General features: G+C 44.4%; 1 protein-coding gene across 6 annotated transcripts in view; it reads right to left on the bottom strand.

Moving 5' to 3' along the window:
• Positions 1-22,826, bottom strand: part of Eva1c (eva-1 homolog C (C. elegans)) — a 108,874-nt gene that overhangs the window by 26,311 nt on the left and 59,737 nt on the right. For 5 of the 6 annotated variants that reach the window (XM_013504151.1, XM_005375669.2, XM_013504147.1 and 2 more), the window contains one exon: positions 19,455-19,607. In XM_013504151.1, coding sequence (XP_013359605.1) covers positions 19,455-19,607 — 153 coding nt within the window. The remainder of the gene's footprint in view (positions 1-19,454; positions 19,608-22,826) is intronic. The other variant, XM_005375668.2, reaches the window with a different exon arrangement.

The raw sequence follows: 22,826 nt of genomic DNA, 5'->3' as shown, positions 1-22,826 counted from the left end.
AGATGCAGCAAGGATGCGCTCACCAAATGCTGGCCCCATTTCTCGGACTTCTGAGCTTCTTGAACTAAATAAACTCCCGTTCTTTACAAATTACCCAATCTCAGGTATTTTGTTACCACAACAGAAAATGACTAAGACACCTACAGAGAAGGAGGGACCAGGGTGTGTACTGTCAGAAAAACCAACCGGAAGGCCCCTGGACTCACAGGATATGCAGCAGAACTGGACAGACAAACCCAGGTGAGAGACCAGTGTCTAACAGTAGAACATTCTGTGTGAATATCAGTAAGGACTGGTCCAGACAGAGGTCCTGAGGTCAAGGGTGAGGGGGATCACTGTTTCTGGAGTGGTGAAGACTGCTTAATGCAGGAGGGGGCGTGGTCACAGAAGAAAGCATGCGGGGGGTAGAGCAGGCAAAAGAGAAATGCATGAACCCAAGGAGAATGAGCCAAGAGCAACCAAGCAGGCTGGCCCTGAATGGGAGGCGTGGGTGGGAGGGCATCACAGACACTGGAGAGAGCAGCTGGGACCTGGATTCCTGCTCTTGGCCTCTGTGGCTGTTGCTAACATTGTCACAGGAGCCCCAGAGAGAAGCCACTGTTTCCTCCTCCTTCTCTCGCCCTCCCATTGGATAGGACAAAAGAAGCCAGAACAAGAGAACTAGAAAGAAGAGCAAAAAAATGGGAAAAGGGAGAGGATAAGTGATCAACAGAGGGAGAGTTTCAGGAATGCAGGTAGAGTCACATCTGAAGGAAAGCGAGAGTTGGGTGGTCAGGGCACTAGAAAGTTAGCAGGAGTGGAAGAAGTGTGCATCTGATGTGCTCGTCTGGAGTTTTCAGTGTGGGCCATGGAGAATGTGGGTTGGGCTCTGGAAGGGAAGAGGTGTTACCCATAGTACTCATGGAGTGAACAAATCACCAAGGAGGGAAAGCGGATGATTTGTGGGTGACTGGGAATGCAGTGGGTCTGGAGAGGGCTGGGGACCAAACTCCTCCAGGAGGCTCAGCTGCTTTTGGCCGAAGCGCATATTGTAGGGGGTGTGAATCAGCCTGATGCCCATAGGGTCTTATGGAAGCCAAAGGTGCCTGCATAGAAGACAGATGAGGGCTGTGCCATGTGTCCTCCCAAAGCTCATGTGTTGGAGGCTTGGCCTCCAACTGATGGTATCTGAAAGTAGGGGCTCTGGGTGATGATTAGGATTAAATGAGGCCACAAGGGTGGGGTTGTCACGAAAGCAGCACTGGCTCTATAAGAAGAGAAATAAAGACCTGAGCTAGCACACTTGTTCTTTCTTGCTACGGAACATACTCTGCCTCTGCCATATTATGATGCAGGAAGAAAGCCCTCCTCAGATGCCAGCACCCTAAACTTCCCAGCCTCCAGAACTGTGAGTCAAAGAAACTTCTCTTCTCTATAAATTATCTAGCCTTAAGTATTTTCTTATAGCAACAGAAAACAGACTAACACAAGCTACAGTCATAAACCAACACACCTGCTGAAAGAAAATCATCAGAAAGAGAAGCAAGAGTCTCTAAGTCAGGAAAGCATTCACAGTCCTGGTAACCTAAAAAAGGCTGACACACAGGGAGGGCTATACCCATGAGTCAAATAGGAGGGCACAGTGTCTGGCCCAAATCAATAAATGGTAGTGCATTTTCAAAGAACATTGGTGTCAAAATATATTCCATGAACCTCCAGGGTGCTAAGGAGGTACCCCAAGGATTGCACACATGTAGAAGGATAGAGAAAGGGAGGAAACCTCACGTCCCAAGGAAGCTCCACTGCCATCTCTCATTTAACTGGAGTTCAAGGCAGAAAGAATCTATAGCTGAACATCAAAAGTTGGAAAGACAATATCCTTGAGGTAAGAACAATTTAAAAATACATACTCAGTCCTCTATACCTACAAGTTCCACATCCTCAGATTCAACCAACCACAGAGAGAAATACTCAAAAAATTCAAGAAAGTCCCAAGAAGCAAAACTTGTATTTTCAGTGCACCAAGTACTACACTGAATCCGTGAGAATGAGGTGGTGTGCAGGCATTGTGTTATTATAAGTAACCCGGAAATGATTTAAAGCCTAAGGCAAGATGTATGTCGGTTACACACAAATACTGCATTTTCTTTAAAAGACAAGAGCATCACAGATTATGTGTTTGAGAAGATCCTAGAACAACTGTCTCACAGATACTGAAAAACAGTTATACCAATATATATACACCATAAGTGGTCAAGACTATAATATAAAGGAAGCACTTGAATATGTAAGTTGCTGGGTGTGATGGCACACACCTGTAATCCCAGCACTTGGGAGGCTGAGGCAGGCAGATCATCATAAATTTGAGGCCAACCTGAGCTACATAGTGAGACCTTGTATGGAAACAACAACAAAAAAGTCTGAATATATATATGAGGATTCTGGTTTGTTCCACATTGCCTAATAATTGCAGTGGCAGGCAGATGGTAGGCACTTAGAAATTAAGTACTTACAAGTGAATGGACAGTCTAGCCCATCCACTAGTACCTGCATCCCTAGCTTTAGAATGTGGTTCCATTTTGAAGTCCGAGAGGGTGCCAGATCTGTGAATTTGAACCTACACTTGAGAAAAGCAGCCTCTGCCAGGAACATCTTTAAACTGTTTGTTCCCTGGTCAGCTCTTCTCAGCAGCTCACTCTGGGCTTGGAATTAGTCCATCTTTCCTCTGCCTACTTCAGAATATTCCAGTCTAAAGGATGCATCTCACCAGGCCTACTGTGGTGGCTTCTCTTGAGTTACAAGTACACAAAGCAAGTAAAGAAGTGGAGGAAGATAAGAGAGAATGCTTGAAGGGCCTTTCTATACCAAGGGCCAGAAAAGTCAAGTGCGCCCTTGTGAGGGACGTATTTACTTCTCCTCCAAAACCCAAACTCTTTCAGTGCTGACACAACCCCCCCAGTGGAAAATGTCACACTATGAAATTTTATGCACAAAATAATTGCATATTGTTTAAATGATATGGGTATTAGTTTTTTGTTTTATGGAAAAAGATAAAACAAAATGTCATAACAAAATCCTAGGAGAATAACAATAGCTAATACTTCACATGATGTTATCTTTAAAGTAGTTGCTTAGATATGGGCATAAAAATTTCTCCAGTCGATACTAGAATAAACCTTCCTTTTCAATGGTCTAAGAGACACTAATAGTATAACTGACCTGCATTATTTCCCTTTTCCCTACTGTCCTTTCCCTTTTCACCCATCCTAGTCCCTTTCTCTTTTTCAACAGTTTCTTACCATTTCACAATATCTATTGTACATTTTAGACCTTATTTACTCTTTCAGTTTCTTACCAAAGGGAGACAAAACAATGTTTACACGTTCGAGTCTGATTTATTTCACTTATGAGTGTGGTCTCAATTTGCATTCATTTACCAATAAAAGTCTCAAGTTTATCCTTTTTTATGGCTGAGTAGTACTCCGTTGTATAAAAATACAAGATGTCTCATGTATATGCAAATGTTTCCAAAATCTTTTTTATCCATTTCTCAGTTGATGGGCATTTGGGTTGTTTTCAAGATTTAGCTATTATAAAATTTTGCTGCTATAAACATGGGTGCACACATATTGCTGTGGTATGATGTTTTCAATTCTTCTGGAAAAATACCCAGAAGGGGAATAAAAATGAGACCTCTAATCCTAGTTTTTTGAGAAAGCTCCACACTGATTTTCACAGTAGTTGTACCAGTCTACATTCCCACCAACAGTAGAGAAGGGGTCTCTTTTCCCCACAACCCCACTAGCATTTGTTATTGGTTGATTTCTTGATGGTAGCCATTTTTTCTGAGGTGAGATGGAATCTCAGTGTTCTTTTAATTTGCATTTCTCAAATGACCAGTGATGCTGAACATTTTTTCCTATATTTATTTGCCATTTGTATTTCTTCATCTGAGAAGTGTGTATTTATCTCAGATGCCCATTTTTGGATTGGGTCTTTGAATTTGGGAGGTCTGATATTTTTTTATTTTTTCTATGTTCTAGATAGAAGTCCTTCACCTGAGGGACAGTTGGCTAAAATTTTTTCCACTCTGCGGGTTGTCTTTTCACTTTGTTAGTGATTTCTTTTGCTGTGCAAAAGCTTTTTTAATAAGATGACATCCCAGTTGTTAATTCTTTCTCCTGCAGTCTGGGTTTTTGTTCATGAACTCTCTACCTACATATACCTGTGTCTTTAAGATTTCTACCTACTTTCTCTTCCAATAGATTTAGTAGTTTCTGTTTTAATATTTAGGTCCTTGATCCATTTTGACAATAGTTTAGTGCATGGTGATAGACATGGGTCTAATTTTAGTCTTCAGCATGTAGAGAGCCAGTTTTTCCAGCACCATTTATTGAAGAAGCTATCTTTCTTCCAGTGAATATGTTTGGCCCCTTTGTCAAAGACAAGGTGGCTGAGTGTCTTTGTAATTGTGTCTGCATCTTCTAATCTGTTCCACTAGTCCTCAGGTCTGTATTTTTACCAGTACCATGCTGATTTTATCACAGCAGTTTTGTAGCATAATTTCAAATCAGGGATTGTGATGCCTCCTGCCTTGCCTTTGTTGCCCAGGATTGCCTTTGCTATTCTAGGACTCTCCTGGTTCCAGATGAATTTTAGGAATGTTTTCTCTAGTTCTGTGAGGTATGACATTTTGATTAGGATTGCATTAAATCTGTGTAACAATTCTGGGAATATAACCATTTTCACTATGTTGGTTCTTCCTATCCATGAGCAAGGGATATCTTTCCATTTTCTTTGCTTGTTTGTTTGTTTGGTCTTTTTTGAGACAGGGTCTCACTATGCAGTTCAGGCTGGCCTTGAGCTCACTTTGTAGCCCAGCCTTGTCTTGAACTTGCAACGATCCTCCTGCCTCAGCCTCCTGAGCACTGGGATTACAGATGTGCACCACCATGCCTGGCCCATTTTCTGATATCCATTTCAATCTCCCTTTTCAGAGTGCTGGAATTTTCATTATATAGATCTTCTACTTCCTCTGTAGATTGATTCCTAAGTATTTCATTTTTTTATGCTATTGTGAAGGGTGTGGTTTCTCTAATTTCTTACCTTCAGACATTGTATATAAAGGGTATAAGAAACAAAAAAGAACTTCATGTTTAGATGTGGGTCCCCATCCCCAAGATGTCTCATGCTTATGCAAATACTTCCAAATCAAATTCCAGAACATTTCTGGTTCCAAGCCTCTCAAATAAGGAACACTCTGCCAGCAGTAGAGTAGAAAGCATATCACTGGGGCCCTTGCAGGCCACCCAGGCTCAAGTCAGGGCTTCATGAAGAGGTTGTTTGCAAAGGTGGGCATTGAAAAAGGATGTGGGGCACCAAGAGGGTGGTGCAGAATCCAAGGACTAGGAAGAGCTCTTGTTAGGTCATCTCCCTGAAAGGAGATTTCCAGAACAGAGTGGGGGAAAGCTCTGTGGAAAGAACTGCTGAACAGAGCAGGGCTTCTGGCTGGTGTGGTAGGGAGAGTGTCAACTTGATTGGCTGGAGACTGGTGGAGCACACACTTCCGGGTATATCTGAGTGGATCGTGGAGGCATGGCCTTGGGGTCACCCCTGCCTTTGACACTGTTCCCCTGCTCTGTGTTCCAGCCGCCATTGACTAAGCAGCTTTGTTCTACCACACCCCTTCTGCCGTGATGTTTCTGTCTTGGAGCCAGGTGACCAGGAACTGAAGCCCCTTAAGTCATGAGCCTATTTAAATCTCTCTTAAGTTGTGATTGTTGAGCACTGTGTCCCAGCAATGGGAAAAGTAACCCAGTGGAGGGCTGTAATGCTTCTGCTGTGTTACACTGGTTGCTTCTGTCACTGGCTCTCTTATTAGAGGACACCCCAGGAGGCAGGGAGAGTGTATGCTTCACTAATGTTTGCCCAGCACTTCCTACCTGCTAAATTCACTGAGACTCTACTTCCATCCCATGTAACATGAGGAATACACTTCTAAAAATTAGTTTTAATTGCCACATAATAATTATACATATTGGGCCGGGGATATAGTTCAGCAGCATAGTGCCTGACTGGCAAGCATGTACCAATTCCTGGTACAAAATAATAATCATAATAGTGATAACAATTATACATACTATGGGGTCCAATGTGTTATTTCAATACATGTAAACTGATTAGGTCAGTGTAACTGACATATCCATCATCTCAAACATTTATTATTTCTCTGCATTGGGAACATTAAACAGCTTCTCTTCCAGCTGTTTTGAAATCTATAATAAATTATTGTTAGCGATAGTCTCCCTACTGGGTTACAGAATGCTACAACTCTTTCCTCCTAGCTAACTATATTTTTGTGCTGGATCACCAACCTGTTTCTGTCTCTCATCCCCTCTACTCTTTCATCCTCTGGTAACCTCTATCCGACTGTGTTTCTTTGAAATCAGTTTGTTTCACTTCCAGATATTATTGAGAACAGGTGATCACTGTCTTTATGCCTGGCTTACTTCACTTACTGTAAGGAATACCTTTGTCTCTGTATCCTGTGAGGTGTGTACTAGATGACTACAGGAGTGAAAGTCCACGTAATGTTAGCTATTCTCATCCGGTGTCCCTAACCTTGAATGACAAGTCTGCCGTGGTTAAGATTCCAGAAGATCATTTGCCTACGGCAGCTGCAAGGAGCAGAACAGCCCAGCGGTCAGGAACATGGTGCTGGACACTTCGGTGCCCTTGCGAAGCGTCAGTTTTCCCACTTAGACACAAAGATGTTAGAGGAGCTGATTCATGAGCTTACATGACTATAAAGTGAAAACCTCTGTGTGGAGTGTCCAGTGCCAACACCCAGTGTATTTGAGTTATCAAATATATCGTCATCATCATCTGGTCCCCTTATGTTTCATGGTGCTATAGTTTGGATATTAAAAGTCCCCCACAGGCCTCTGTGTTAAAGACTTAGTCCCCAGCTTGACATTACTGGGAGATTATGGAAGCTTTAAGGTAGGACATAGTGGAAGGTCTTCAGGTCACCCGGGACGTGCCCTAGAAGGCGTTGTGGGGAACCCAGGCTCCTTCTTTTTCCTCTGTCTTTGGTGTCCTGGTCATGTTATAAGCAGATTTGCTCTACCATGTGCACCCCAGCAGGATGTGTTGCCTCACTACAGACCCCAAAGGACTGAGGCAAACTGATTATGGGTCAGATCCCAGGCAATGGGAGCCCAAACAAACCTTTTGTCTCTGTAAGTTGATTGTCTCAGGTATTTTGAAACAATATTAGAAAGCTGACTAACGTGGGAAAATGGTACTTTTGGAAAAGGCTTACAGGACTTAGACAACTGACAGTCTGAATTATATTCCTTCTTTGGACCTATGATGTGAAAATAAGCTTACATGGTACAACATGATCAGAGCTAAACATTAAAGCCCCAAACCAGTGTATAGAAAAAAACAGGAAGGAAAGATGATCACAAAGATGTTAGCAGAGGATATTTTTGGTTAGTGAGAAAAGGTAGGAGTTTTCCTCTTACTGATTTTAAAAACTTGGAAAGCTTTAAAACATTTTAAAATGAGAATGTAAATGAGAGTATAAAATAAAATTTCCATGTTTTTTGTTTGTTTTTTGAGAAAAGGTCTTGCTATGTGGTTCAGGCTGGTCCTGAACTCACTGTGTAGCCCTGGCTCAAGGTAATCCTCCTGCCTCAGCCTCCCAAGTACTGGATTACAGGTGTGTGCCACCATGACTTGCCTTAAAATAAACTTTCTTAAACAGTAAAATAAAATTTATGTCTGGATAGAAGACACTTTTTGAGTAGTAAAAATCTCAAAAGCCATTTTTTTCATAAATATAACATTTTCTGTAAATATTATATTAAAGTATGCTTTTGAATAACTTAACATGTCCCAGAAGCCACAAAAAGTTTATCTAGGAGTAAGAACATAGCATTTCAATGTTCTTCCAGTTTATTTTATTTTTTATTTTTTTGGTACTGGGAATCAACCTCAGGACCTTGCGTTTGCCAGGCAGGCACTTGTGCTGCTGAGCTATATCCCCAGCCCTTCCAGTTTATTTTTTATTACTTTGTGGATGCACAGGGTTGATTGAGGATATTTTTGTTGTCCTTGGGAGACTCATTATTTGGGGTCCTTAGCTGATTGGAAGGAAAAAGGATGCTATTTCTCCTCAAATAAACTAAAGCACAACCCTCCGGTGTAAGTCAGCTTAAAATAGCCCTATTCTCCACTAACCTCCTTTTCCTAAGTAGGAAAAACCTGGACTCTCCAGAGATAGTGGGTGGAATGCATGACTACTACATACACTGCCTGTACAGGAAAGAAGTTACAGTGTGAATTCAAGACTTTATCTTCGAAGTATGATGTTTCAAAACATATCTCTTGGTTTTTTTTTCTTACAAAATAAAAATACGTTCATATTTGAAGAGTACAGATAATCTGAAGCTCAGGGGAGGGCGAATCTCGAGTAAACTCCACTATGAAGATAAAAATTATTGCCCTGTAATAAACATCCTTCTAGCCACTTTTCTGTGTGTAGATGTCCTGCCCCTCAAGGGCCTCACATACACATTACCCTGTATGCTATTCTTTCTCATTTATTAATATACTTGTGAACATTTTAACACCAGCATTATTTTAAAGAGCTTCATAGGTTTTCATGTTATGGATGCACAAGCTCTGTTTATAGTACCCCACTGGAAGATATTCAGATGATTGCCACTTTTTTAATATTACAAGCAATGCTACACGGAACATTCTTAGAGCTGCATATTTTCATGCAAGCTTGATAGTTTCAATGGAAATTCTTGGCCACACATTGCTTTGTCAGAGGGTATTCAAAACATTAAGGCTTGTGACACGTACTGCAGACTGTTATCCAGAAAAATGGTACCAAACCTTGCTGCTTCCAGATTTGCAGGAGTATCTTGGAAGACTTAGAAGTTCTTAGAGTTTTCAGGGCATATATGCCTGACCGTATTCTTTAAGACTAACAGAAGAAATAAAGGCTCTCAGATATAAGACCAGAGGGGGTCCTGGGACCGCTGCTGATTGGGACAGTTTAGATCTGTAGTGTCCCCCAGAGGCCATGTGCTAAAGGCTTGGTGGCTGGTGGATAGGCTTTGGGAACATGATTGGATCATGAGGGTTCTAAATGCTCTAACTTCATTGGAGGATGAATCTATTTCTGGATTCACAATTTGATGGCATTATCAGGAGGTGATGGGAACTTAGGAGGTAAGACCTGGTTGAAGGAGTAGGTCATCAGACGTGCCCTTGCGAACCACATTTTGTTACCATCCCCTTTCTCTCTGGCCTTCTCACTCTGCTTCCCAGCTGCTAGGACGTGAACAGCTCTCCTGCACCATGCCCTTCCTCTATAATTTTCCTGCCTTGCCACAGGTCTGAAAGCAACGGAACCAGCCAGCCACAGACTGACACCTCTGAAACCGTGAGCCAGAACAAATCTTTCCTCCATTGAATTGATTTTGTCACAGCCACTGAAAGCTCATCAGCACAGTGATGGACGGTGGACGTGCTTTTGCGCTTTGAAGTTACCCTGGGAATGAGAAGTCACCTTAGAGAGAGTGAAAGAGCCCACAAGGTGATTTCAGGACATGGCCCAAGACGACTGAGGTCTGAATCGGGTTTGACCATATCCTTGCTCTCGCTCGGTGCAGAAACAGTTGCGGCATCCTGCTGTTGTTTTCCTAATGATTGTTCCCCTCCTGCACTGATTTTGTTTGCACCCTGGCAACACCCACATACATGTGATAACAAGATATTCAGCCGTTTTAATTTTTATTTTTTGGCAATTGTTTAACACTAAGACTGAACTTAACTGCCCTTCACAGCCTGTGTTTATCTAGATAATTGGACTGGCTGCTCTTAAGTGGCCCTGTTTTGGCAGTGGGAGCTCTGAGCACCTTGATCTTTGGAAAAGCCCAGGCCTGCCCACACTTGGCCTTGGGATGGCCTCCGCCAGCCCTTCAGGCCCATTGTGTGCTTTTCTCACTCTCTTATTAAGGAAACAGCAGAATCCCTGGAGGCCACCCAGAAAATGTAACCACAGCAGGAAATGACGCACCCCCGTGGATGGCCAGCCAAGGGGACTTTCTGGAGCCCGTATTCTCATGCCCAGGTCCTTGGGAAGGTTCCCTCGCTCCTCATGTGAAAACGCTACTTTGCTGGTACTTGGAGGGACCCAGTGATGACCTGTCACTTTCAGAACTGCTTTCAGTTTCCCTTCCCTGGGAGGTGCAGGTTCTCATGGGCCTGACTTGCTCTAAGGACATCTTCTCTTAGATGACATTGCTTTCAGAAAGGCCTCTGGGTGAATGGCCCTCAAGATGAAGAACTCAGATCTAGCTCTATTTGGACCCATGGGACAGTACAGTGTCACTTTTTGGAGAAAACCTCATAGCTGGCTAGCTCTATCCATCCTTCCTTTTACTTAGAAGTTGTGGTCATTCGCTTCTGTATTAGTTTGCTAGGAATGCTATAACATGTACCACAGGTTTAAATGTATTTTCTCAGTCAATGGAGCCCTGAAGTCCAAGATCAAGGTGTCAACAGGGATGGTGTTCTCTGAGATCTCTCTCCTTGACCTGTACATAGTCATCTTTTCCCTGTGTCTTCCCCTGTACACATCTGTGTCCTAATTTCCTCTTCTTATAAGGACACTCGAGTAGGGCCCACCGCTAGGACCTCATTTTAACTTAAACATCTCTCTAAAGAGCCTATCCCTAAATAAGGTCACATTCTGAGTACTGGGGGTTTGGACTTCAACATATACATTTTGGAAAGAAGACACACACTACCCCAAATAGCCTTCAAGATGGTCCCCAGTGACCATCGCCTCCTGGGATTCAAGTCCTGTGCAGTCTGTTCTCACAGTGGATAACAGCTGGCCTGTATAGCCCACAAAGCGTGGCTGAGACACAGTGTACACTTTCCTCTTGCTCTTCTGTATCAGTTTCTTGGGAGAGTCAGGCTGCCAGGTGATGAGTGCACTCGAGAGACCCATGTGGGAAGAACAGAAGTCTCCTACCAAAAACCAGCGCCATCTTTGAGATGAGTTGGCCACCTTGGACATCCCACCCACAGAAGACTGTAGCCCTGGCTGTGACCTCATCCACAAAACCCTGGGTAAGAACTGCCCTGCTAATCTACTCCTGAATTTCTGTCCCACAGCGACTGTAAGAAAGATAAGCTATGCTTCTTTTTAAGCCATCACACATTGCAGTGTTCTGTTAAAAAGCCATAGAAAACAAATACACATTTTGATACTTGGAAGTAGGCTGGTAGAGTAAGAAAATCCTAAAACTGTGGGATGGGCAGTGGGCATGAGCTGGAAGGACCTTGAAGGGGGTTTCAGGGAAAGTCCAAGGATCTTGAAGAGAAGCCCGGCAGCTACAGTCCGTGTACTCCAAGGGTACAGCTTACCAACTTATGAGAATGGGTGAAGATACACTGAGATGTCTCTTCAGGGGCCCAGGCTGCCCCGGCCATTGATTTTGGCCTTGAACAGCTGCCTCTTTGCCCTTCATCCCCTGTGCTACATGAACAGAACTGTCCAGTGCAGGAGGAGGCGAGCAGACTGGGAAGCACTGCTTAAGACAAGGTTATGGTGCATGACAGTCACTGGCCACCTCAGCGCCCGCCTCCTCAGGCCAGCCTGGCCTGAATGTATTTCAGATAGAACCCACGTAGGGTATTACACAGAATACTCTCTTCCCTCTGGGCTTTTCTGAGAAAGGTTCTTGGAAATTCTCAGTAGAAGCATGTGTCTAACTGGAACGGGACTGATGACCAAGGATTGGGTAACCCTGGGGAAGATTAACCCTTAAGTTGGGGCTCACACACACACGTTCTGACTTCTTTTAAGGGGCCCCTTCTCCAGGCCACTCCACCTCCTCCTGATGAACTTATTCTAGATATGACATACACAAAATTTTTAAAAAGTATAGCAAGTCACAACGAAAATACAAATTCATAAATAACAGGCCGTGAGGGTGGGATATTTACTGCAGGGAAAACACATAAAAGTTTACTCTCTGTACTCTGCCAAGAGCTCATCCATTAATAAATAAAGACTCCAACAGGAAAAGCAAAAGAAAGAGGCTAGAGAAGCAATGTGTGCAAGAACAAACAGAATAACCACAAAAACATGCAGGAACTCTTCAAGTCATTCATAACGCAAGAAAGGCAAATTAAAACAACATTGCAGGGCCATTTTATTCCTCTCAGATTGGAAACATTCAGGAAAATCATACAGAAGGCTGCCAAAGTTGCAGGGAGACCCATCATTGTACCTTGCTGTTTACACATATAAATTGGTACAAAAGGTTTTTGGAAAGAACTCTAAGGGTACATATGATGAATGATAAACATTCCATGTCCTCTTTGGGTAGAAAACATCTGAGAATTTATCCCAAAGAAATAATTTAGAAGAAAGGAAAAGCTATAAGTACAAATTCATTATGCATTACTTATAATTTTTGGGAAGTCAGAAACAATAAGGAATATGCAGCCACTAGGGAATAATTAAATTGTGTAATATATCCCTGTCACAAGATGGTAGACATGATCAACATTGTGAAATTTTCTTCACCACATGGAGAAGCACTCATGCTATAAAATTCAAGGAAAGAAAAGCCGAATGCAAATTGCCCTTATGTAAAACCTTTTATGCTCAGACATCAGGCCTTGGAAGAAATTCAGAAAAATAAATATCTTGTCCTTTGATGGGCAACATTTGTAACTCAATCTTTTTCTTATTTCTGTCCAGTGTTATTATGGTGTTTGTGCAGAAGAATAATGATGATGACGGTAATGGTAATGCTTTAGAAAGCTCTGGAAATGTTCTCTGCCTGGGGCCTGGGTGCGAAAGCCATACTCCGCTGGTGTGGGAACCAGGGTGGGGCCCACCACTGGGTGCTTTGTGGAAACCTGGCGCGTCTCCACCGCACGTGCCTCGTGTGTGCACTCCAGGTCCAAAGCACATGAGTTTGCCCAACTCTAGCTTACGTGCAACTGGAGAAGCACACAGATCACCCCTTCACACCAGATGTTCCAGGACACATGTTGCAGAGCTTACAATCCGAACCAGTCCTTGGCACATTCTCTTGTCCACTCAAGCTCATGCCAGGGTCTCGGGTTAAGGATAAGTACCCCTTTCCCCTTCATCAAAGCCATTCGGCTGAGCTGCAGTAATAACAGGGAACACAGAGCAGCGACCTCACACACACACATATTGGCAGCCTGTGGCCCGGATATGGCCCGTAGGCATGTTTTGTTTGGCTCCTGGAGTGTTTTAAAAGTTGGAACATTTTACATTTGTTTTAACCCAGATTTCCTGCATCGCATGAGCAGTTAGAAACTACGACAGCACCAGGCCTGCATTCTCAGCCTGCAACCAGATAACCGTCACTCCACAGGATTCATCTGTGGGTGACTCTACACACTTAGGAAGGGCTCTGATTCATTCGTGCAGCTCAGGGTTCGCATGGGCACCCACTCTGCGCTAGGCGGTGCTGTAGTTACTAGGAATTCCACTCAGTCCCCGCACAGCTCAGTACTGGCAGAGACGAACCATACACATGTAACATAGACTATTGCCACGCTAGAAGAAAGCCAATGAGAAGGATAGCTCAAAGGAGCAGTGGCCATGAGGCACTGAGCTGGCGCGTGCTGGGGAAACCTCTTTGAGATGACCTATCAGTTGATTCTTAAATCATGACACAGTCAGCTACACAAAGGAATGAGGTGAGAACAATTCAGACCAACAGAGTAGCTTGTGCCAAGGCCCAGGGGTATGAATGAGTGTGGGAGGCTCCAGAGCTAGGGAAGGAAGAGGACAGGGATGCAGGGACACAGCGGAGACGCACTTTTTCTCATCACAATAGGCAGAGTGTACGGCTTTACCTAGGGAGACCGCGATCTATTTAATTTATATACAATCCCTTGGCTGCTGAGTGAAGAGAGGAGGCAGCCTTAACGGTCCAGATGCCCAGTGGGTTGGGACCAAAGAGACCAGATTTGAGCTCTGCTGCCAGAGCCTAAAGAATTTGTGGAGAGTGGATGGGCCGCTGGTAAGAGATGGGGTCCAAAGAGCACACGTTTTCAAGAGAGTGAAACATGTTCACACCAGAGGGACAAACTGATGATTGTATGCAGAGCACTCCCAAGCGCAGTTTGAAACTGTGATGCGCAGTTTACCTGGGCCCAGGGGCAAATGATTTTTTAGCACTCAGATAAAGAAAGTGTAGCAGCAGGGGCTGGGGACTTAGCTCAGCGGCAAAAGCACCTGCCTGGCAAGTGCAAGGTCGTGAGTTCGGTTCCTGGTACCGGAGAAAAAAAACCAAAAAAAAAAAAAAAGAAAGTGTAGCAGCAGGCAAAGGTTTGTATCTCCAGGGACAGGTGAGTTTCCGGTAAGCCTGAGGGCTGGGAGGAGCCGGGCTCCCTCAAGGGCCACCCTTGACTTTCCTTTTGGGTTCCTTCACCAGGCAAAGGACGGGGTGAGAGGGGCCTGGCACCTCAGCTGTGACTCAGAAATGCAGCGAAGAGCCTGGTGGTGACGGACAAAGCCCCTGATGAAGGCACACAGGAACTGAAGTCCTGGAGGGAGGGTGCAGGGCAGGAGGGGAGGGAGCGAGTCAGCAGGTCATTTTCGCCAGGGCTCACGCTGTTGAACCTGACTGGCTAAGCAAGGGGCACGGGCTTTATTCACAAAGTTTCCCACATCAGTGACGTTACACAGACCAACCTGTCGACCTGAGGATTCTTCCAAGTCCCCGTGGAAACCTATCTTTTAGCCACGCTGTCCACTCATGTTTTATTTGCCTGATTATTTTTCCCTTTCAAGCCCAATTCCCATTCAACTTCTTGGGCAAGTATAAGGCTGCAACCTACTGAATGCAAATCGCTGGGCCGACAGAGCTAAGTGCCCGGCCAAATGCTGCCAAGTCAGAGTCAGCAGCCTGAGAAGTGGGGTGTCTTTTCCCTATGGGAAGACATGGAATAGGCAGCAGGGAGTGTGGCAGAGTGCACGAAGGAGCAGCAGCAGCTCCCCGTGCCCTGCCTCACCTTTATGAGTCCCTTCTGGAAAAGTCTCCTGAGTGATAAAAAGTTTAAGAATTTTAAAATAATGGAGTCCTTTTTCTGCAGAAAAGGATAGATTAGCAAGGGTTCCTAGGTGAGCAGATTACATAGAGAGCCCCTGCAGGATGCGGAGAAGGGCAGGGACAGACTTCATTTTGAGAAGGCCACCTCTGGCTCCTTGGGGAAAAAGGCAAGGCTGAGAGTAGGGAGAGCTGTCCAAGGGCCCAGGCAATGGTCCCTTTACCTAAGGCAGCAGCAGGGACCAGGTGGGAGGGGCTGGAGACAGTGGAGAGACAGATCCACGTTGCTGTCTGAACATGCCCGGGTGTTATCTGAGAGGGAGGATGGAGTTTTAGGAAGTCACAGGTCAGTTTGGAGGATGGCGCCATTGATAGGAAACAGACACCCACCCTCACAAGTGCCTCTCTGCCCACTTGGCAGCCAAGTCTGTGACACTAGGAGCACTATCCACCAGGTCTACGGGGCAGGTGGATGCCCATGTCAGCCTTCCTTTAGGGTCTGCCGGAGCTGCACCCTAACAGATCTCCCTGTCTTGACAGAGCAGCCTTCCTGGGACACTGGCTATGGGCCTGTACTGGTCAATTTTTAGTCACTGTAATGAAATGCCTGAGGCTGGGAACCTTACAAAGAGATTTATGATGGCCACAGATCTGATTCACCGTGAAGGGGCCACATAATGGCCTTCTTGGCAGTGTCCACAGGCAGCCCAGGGCATCACATGGCAAGAGACAAGGAACACATGTATATGTCTCCGCTGGTCTCTTTTCTCTTAAAGCCATCAGTATTTAATCATGGGAACTCCACTGGGATGAATTTATCCAATTCTAATCACCCCCAAAGGCCCTGCCTCTAAACTCTATAGTTAGATTAAGTTTCTACTCTCTTAATACCTCCCAGTGGTGATTAAATTTCAGCACATAAACCCTTGGGGGACACACTTAAGTCATTATGCAAACTGTTCTGCCCCTGGCCCTTAAGGGTCATCCTTCTCTTAATGCAATACAATCTTCCATCCCCAACAGTCTCGGGGGTCTTAACTTGTTCTAGCATTAATTCAACAGTCCGAAGTGTCATGTGAGACACAAGGCAAACTCCTTGCACTTGTGAGTCATAAAATGAAGACATGTTATCTAGGTCTATGATGCAGTGGCCGGGCAGGCACAGCATAAACATTCCTGTTCCAAATGGAAGAAACAGGAAAACTCAAAGCAATTACCCCAGAGCAAGGCCAAAACTCTGGAGGGCAGACATTCCAAGTCTGGCTTCTTTGCACACTGCAGTGAGGGCTGGGCTCCTAGGGCCTCGGTGTGGCTTTCTGGCCGCAGGCCATGGTTAGTCTCTCATGCAGCCCTCCTCAGTCAGAGTTGCATATGGCTCCGTCTATACCTTCTGGAGTCCCTGCTGAGTGTCCACTCCTATGGACCACTAAGCATTGCCCCAGTGGGGACTCTCTGCAGGAGTTCCGACCCTGTGACTAACTTCTGCCTGGTTTCCCAAGCTTTCCTTTGAAATCTCACTGGAACCACCACGATACTGTAAAAGCTCTTGCATCCTGCACACCTGCAAACTATCACAACACAGAGATCCCAGTCTAGCACTGGCACAAGCTGCAACCAGGCCTGCCTGGCTCCAGGCCTTTTTCCAATTGTCCCAATGCAAAGCAACTGGCTCCTTTTAATCCACTAATCACTGTAGCAGTGGTTTCTCAGCCACACCCTTACATGCCTTTTCTTAGCTCCTTCCTTGGCCAGGCTGTGAATTTTCCAATTTTTTCTGCTTTACTCCTTTAGCTCCTGAATCTCACTGTCGATCTGACTGAAAGCCAATAATATCTATGCTGCAGACGGAATGCTTTGTTCTTTTGAAACCTCCTTTACAAAATAATCAATTCACCACCTTCAAATTTAGTCTTTCACAAAGTCTTAGACATCAGACTTGCACAGAAACAATATAATATGCCAGGTACTTTGCTACTTCATAACAAGGATGACCTTTCCTCCATTCCCAGCAGGATCTTCATTTCCAGCTGACACTGATTCCCTCTTTTCTTCTGAACATCACCAAAAAAGCCCATAATGCTCTCTTCACAGCAGCACAAGCTTTTCCCAGCCTGCTCCTCCCCATTCCTACAACCTCTCCCCATTACCCAATTCCACAGCCACTTCCACAGTTTCTGGAAAGGACCCCACAATCCCAGGACCTGTGTTCTGTATTAGTTTGTTCACTCTACTTGAGCTAGGCAACATTATGAAGAAAAGAGATTTATTTTGACTTGCAGTTCTGGCCCAAGGTCAAGGACCTACATCTGGTGGTAGCTTTCTTGCCGGCAGACTCCTGAGGGAGTGCAGGGCATTGCATGCCAAGAGGCAGGGAACACATGTGTGCATCTCTGCGGGTCTCTCTCTCCTTGCAAAGCCACATGGATTCAATCACAGGGGCTCTATCCTGATGGCCTTATCTAATTCCCACCTCTGAACACCATAGTCAGATTAGGGCTCCACCTTCCTAAACCTTCACAAGCAGAATTAAATGTCATCACACGAACCTTTGGGGGACACAGTGAAACCATATGCAAGCCACCACACGGCCTTCGGAGACACTGTTCCTCGCGACCTGGCTCTGGCTTGGTCTTACGTAAGCGTTTGTGCAGTTTAGGCCACTGATGTTATTTTTGGTTAAAAATATTACTTTGGCATGGATTTCTTTTTTAAATTAATGTTTAATTTCAAATGCAACCTATGAATAAATTGCAATAATGTAATTCATCAAGGAGCTAATTTTAGAAGTGGATTGAAAAGTGTAGCTCTTGAGGCTGTTCCTCAAGCTGGTTTATTCTCTGTTGTAACACAGCAGAAGGACATTCGCTTTTACACCACTGCAGGCTGGAGTGAGATGGTTCACTTCACACAACAGTTTGACTGGGCTACAGTTCACAGCTGTGGGTCAAGTACCAGGTCAGATGCGGCTGTGCAGCATTTTTTAAGACTAGACATACATGTAAATCAGCAGGGTTGCAGTAAAGCAGATTGCCCACCGTGACGTGGGTGGGCCTTGTGCAATCAGCTGAAAGCCTTACAAACACTGAGAATTCCCTGAAAAGGAGTTCTCCTCAAGATTGCAACATAGAAATTCTGCCTGTGTTTCCAGCCTGCTGTCCTGCAGAATTTGGACGGAAGACTGCAACGTCAACCCTTCCCTGGATTTCCAACCTGCTAACCTGCCATGCAGATTTCAGACTGGCCAGTCCCATGGTTTGGGGAACCCCTTCCTTGTGATCTCTCTCTCTCTCTCCACCCCCTCTATACACACATACATATGCATATCCTACTGTTTCTGTTTCTGGCCAGTAATACAGGATGCCGTTGATGGGTGGAGCTATCAGACCCATATTATTGTGTCATCTCTTAGCTCCAAACTGCAGATGTCTAAGAAGACATCTCTTCACTGAGATCTTCTTGACACTATCTAGTCTGGCCTGGAGACCTTGAATTGCCTTTCACTCTGCTGGGACCCTGATTTTCAGGTGCCTGCAGGCTCACACCTGCCTCACCCAAGTCTGCTCAGCGTGCCTCTCACTCCACAAAACTGCTCCTCTCTGCAGTGACCTTCAGCCTTCTCCACCTCCCTTCCCTGGTGAACTTTTCTCCTCAGATGTAGCTGCACCTGCTACATGACATAGTCATCCCTCAGTAGGGAATGAGTTCCAGGACCCCTGCAGGTAACAAACTGCACAGATGTTCAAGTCCCTTATAAAAAATGGTGTCGTATTTGCATCTAACCTATGCACATCCTCTCCTATACTTTAGCTCTTCATAATACCTAATACAATGCAAAAACTATGCAAGTACTTGTTATACTATATTGTTTACAGAATACTGATAAGGAAAAGTAACTGTACATACTCAATGTATGCAAATTTTTTCCAGTTATTTCTTATCTATGATTGGTTGACTCCACAGACATAGAACTCACAGGTACGGAGGAGTAAATGTATTAGTTCCTTTTAAAATCTGTTTCTCATGGCCTCTTCCTCAGCTGCTGGAAGATCAGAGCCATGACTATGCCAGCTATGTTGGTCACTGGCGGTTCCCCACTGCCTAAAACAGGGCTGGGTACACACGGGAGCTCAGTAACTGCTTGCTTGATGTGGAATGACGGAATAGTTGACAGATTTGGGAACATGCAGCAGAAAGAGGCCTGCGCATGGTGGGTCAGTAGCTCTCTGCCCTTGACTTTCCCTCCAGTCTGGGTGCTGGCCATAAAGCAGCTTCCTTCCACGAAGACCCAGTTCCCACATCTACTCAGTCAGCCCCTCATTACACCCGTATAAGCACACATACCAAAGGGGGGCAGCCTCTCTGCTTCCGAGGAACACACGTCCCTCTCCTGCATCCGCCTGCCGTAGGTCGCAGAGTAGATGTTGAGTAACTTGGACTCGTGGCAGTGCAGCTTCAGCTCCTGGTCCTCACACACGGTTTTGTTTTTTAATTCATCTGAAGCAGAAATAAAAATCAGCAGCACCATCAGCTTCCCTGGGAAGGCATCGGTGAGGACCGCTCAATCCTGGCCACTAATTCAAGCTGCTCACTCAAAGAAGGGGCCAGCTGGGATGGCCCTACCTATAAACAAAGCCCCTGGGGAGGGACAACCTTCAGCCCTCACCAACACCCCTGGAATCACACTAAGGTGCAAGAGGGAGAGACAGGCCAGGGGCAGGGACAGGGCAGTTTCAGTCCCAGAACTGATTCCACAACAAACTTTCCCGTGTGTGTGTGTGTGTGTGTGTGTGTGTGTGTGTGTGTGTGTGTGTGTATTTAAAAAGAGAGAAAAGAAAAAAGAGTCTACCCTGGGCAACTAAATGAGCCTCTGACTCAAAATAAAAAAAAATTTTAAAGGGGTTGGATATATAGCTCAGTGGGAGAGCCCTTGCTTAGCACGTAGGAGGTCCTGGATTCCATTCCCAGCCCTGAAAAATGAAACAAAACAAAAGGAGACATAATATAAAAGCAAATGATCAGAGGGCAGGAAATGGACAAAAACAAGGCGCTATTGCAACAGCGAGCAGAAACCCTGAAACAACACCCAGGATTTGGAAGCAGATTTATTTACATCCACGGGCACTGATTGGGATCATTCCCACAGTATCAGGCCCTGATCTCTGGTGGTCTAGGGCTTATACTGGATAAGCAAGCAGGAAGTTCAGAGGCAGAATGGCTTGTCAGTTGGGGATTGGTTCTTACAATATGCATCATAGTGACCAGCTATGCATCGTAATGACCAGCCATATCTAAGTGACAGAAGCAATTGGAACTGGAGTAGGAACTGTTATTTGGGCTGCTAAGAACTGAAGTATATTGGCTGGGGGAAGCCATTTTCTGTTGCACTATGTGAAGTCTGCCCTAAACCTAATAACCCAGGAACAATTGTCCCTAGGTGCATTCTAGGCTGGGATCATTGGAATCAAGGGTGTTTTGTTCACAAAAAATGTAGGGAAAAGTTTGTCTGTTTAATCTATTTACCAGAAGAAAATTTTTTTTTTTTTGCAATGTCATGCAGTGGTATCATAAATGCATTGAAAAAGAAAACATACATTTTTGATTTTTTAGGGTGCACCCCCAAACTACTTAATCAATACACATTTTAATGAAGATTTTATTTTTAAAGTAGTAATTGCTAACATTCCAGACACAAGAGACTCCATTTAAAAGCTATCCAAGGTTTAGCTTTCCAAGGTTTTAGTTACTCATGGTTAACAATAGGTTGAAAATATTTAATGGAAAGTTCTAGAGAGATGAACTACATCCACATAACTTTTATTACAGTTATTATAATTGTTCGGTTTTATTATTGTTGTTTATCTCTAATTGTGCCTAATTTATAAACAATAGCATGGGTATGTATATGCTTTAGGGATCCCCTGGGGGTCTTGGAACACACCCCTACACAGGAGGGGGAGCTACTGTACTATTGTGTGTCACCTGATAACAGAGATATGTTCTGAGAAATGTCTCATTAAGGAATTCCATCATTGTGTGGCCGTAGGGTGTACTTACACAAATCAAGATGGTAGAGCTTGCTATACACCCGGGTCATATGGTATAGGCCACTGCACTTAGGCTGCAAATCTGTACAGCATGTCTATGTACTGAACAGCACAGGCAACTGTAACACAGTGGGGAGTATTTATGTACCTAAGTACACCTAAACACAGAAAGGATACAGTGAAAATACTAGGTGTTGGGAAATTTTCAGCTCCATTATAATTTTATGGGACCACTGCCATATATGTGGCCTGTCACTGAATGAAAGGTCATTATGAGACATGTGACCATATACGAAATATCCACCAAAGGTAAGTCTTTAGCAGGCAGAATGTAGATCAGTGGTTTCCTAAGACGGGAGGTGCCACCAAGGAGGGACAGGAAATGGACACAAGAAACTTTCTGAGGTGATGGGAATGTTCTGAGCTGGCTTGTAGTCATAGGTGTATAAGTCAGGAAATTTACCGAAAGTCATCAAACTGTACACTGAAAATGGGAGAATTTTATGTTATATAAATTATACATCAATTAAAGTATTTCTATGAGTATATGTCCTATTGGTTTTTTTTTTTTTAGTACCGGGAATCAAACTCAGGACCTTGCACTTGCCAGGCAGGCACTTGTACCACTGAGCTATATCCCCAGCCCTATCAAGGTATGTCTGCAATACAGAATAGTGATGTCTATTGGGGGAAATTGGTACATGTACATAACATCTTGATTATTTTTTATACTTTTGCCCCTCTCCCTTACAAAACCAGTAATAACTAACACTCAGTGAGCAGGTGCCCTCCGCTAGGCTCTGTTCTAAGAGCTTTAGTTGAATTAATAAATTTAATTTTCAAAACCCCTTTCATAAACTACTTCTTCAAATCCTTTGCATATTGCACACTGACTTTCAGCAACCATTTGAAGGAGTGAATCACAGATTCTACATGTTAGCTTTTATCATTTCTGCGTTAGAAAATCTTTTCATGGGGGCTAGGAATGCAGTTCAGTGGCAGAGTGCTTGCCTAACACAGGCAAGCACTCCTGGGTTCAACCCTCAGTGCTGGAAAACAAAAATGGAGGAGGAAAAGAGATTTCCTGGTCTGTCACTTACTGTAAACTGTGTAAAATAAGAGCCAAGCAAAACATAAGGGGTAGCATGGTCATGTACTTGCAATACATACTAGGGTTATGGCAGCTGGCTGGATCTGTGTAGCCCAGGATCAGTAATGCTTAAGCTCCAACTTAAAACATGAAAGAAAATAATTCCCAAACACAGACCCACCCCCCTTTTCTGTAACTTGTAAATTCCCACGACTTTCTACCAAAATCAGAAAAGCACCAGAGACCAAACCTTTGGGCCACAGGAAGAGAAATTTCCGGCTCTCAACTTGACCACCAGTTTTAGTGCTGCTAAATCTCAGCACTGTTCTGAATCCCATCATCCCCTGTAGCCACAGTTTTGCTTTCTGTGATTTTAGCTACCTGCAGTCAACCGCAGTCCAAAGTTTTAGATGGAAAATTCTAGAAGTAAGCAGTTCATAAGCTTTACACTATGCACTTGAGTGAGTAGTATGCTGAAACTTCTGCTGTCTGGCTCTGTCCCACCCAGGACAGGAATTGTCCCCTTTTCCACTATATCCATAGTATATATGCTCCCTGCCACTAATCATTTTTTTTTTT

The sequence above is a fragment of the Chinchilla lanigera genome, unplaced genomic scaffold (assembly GCF_000276665.1).
Source record: "Chinchilla lanigera isolate Chin_1 unplaced genomic scaffold, ChiLan1.0 scaffold00006, whole genome shotgun sequence".
Lineage (NCBI taxonomy): Eukaryota > Metazoa > Chordata > Mammalia > Rodentia > Chinchillidae > Chinchilla > Chinchilla lanigera.
This window is presented reverse-complemented; position numbering and strand designations above follow the sequence as displayed.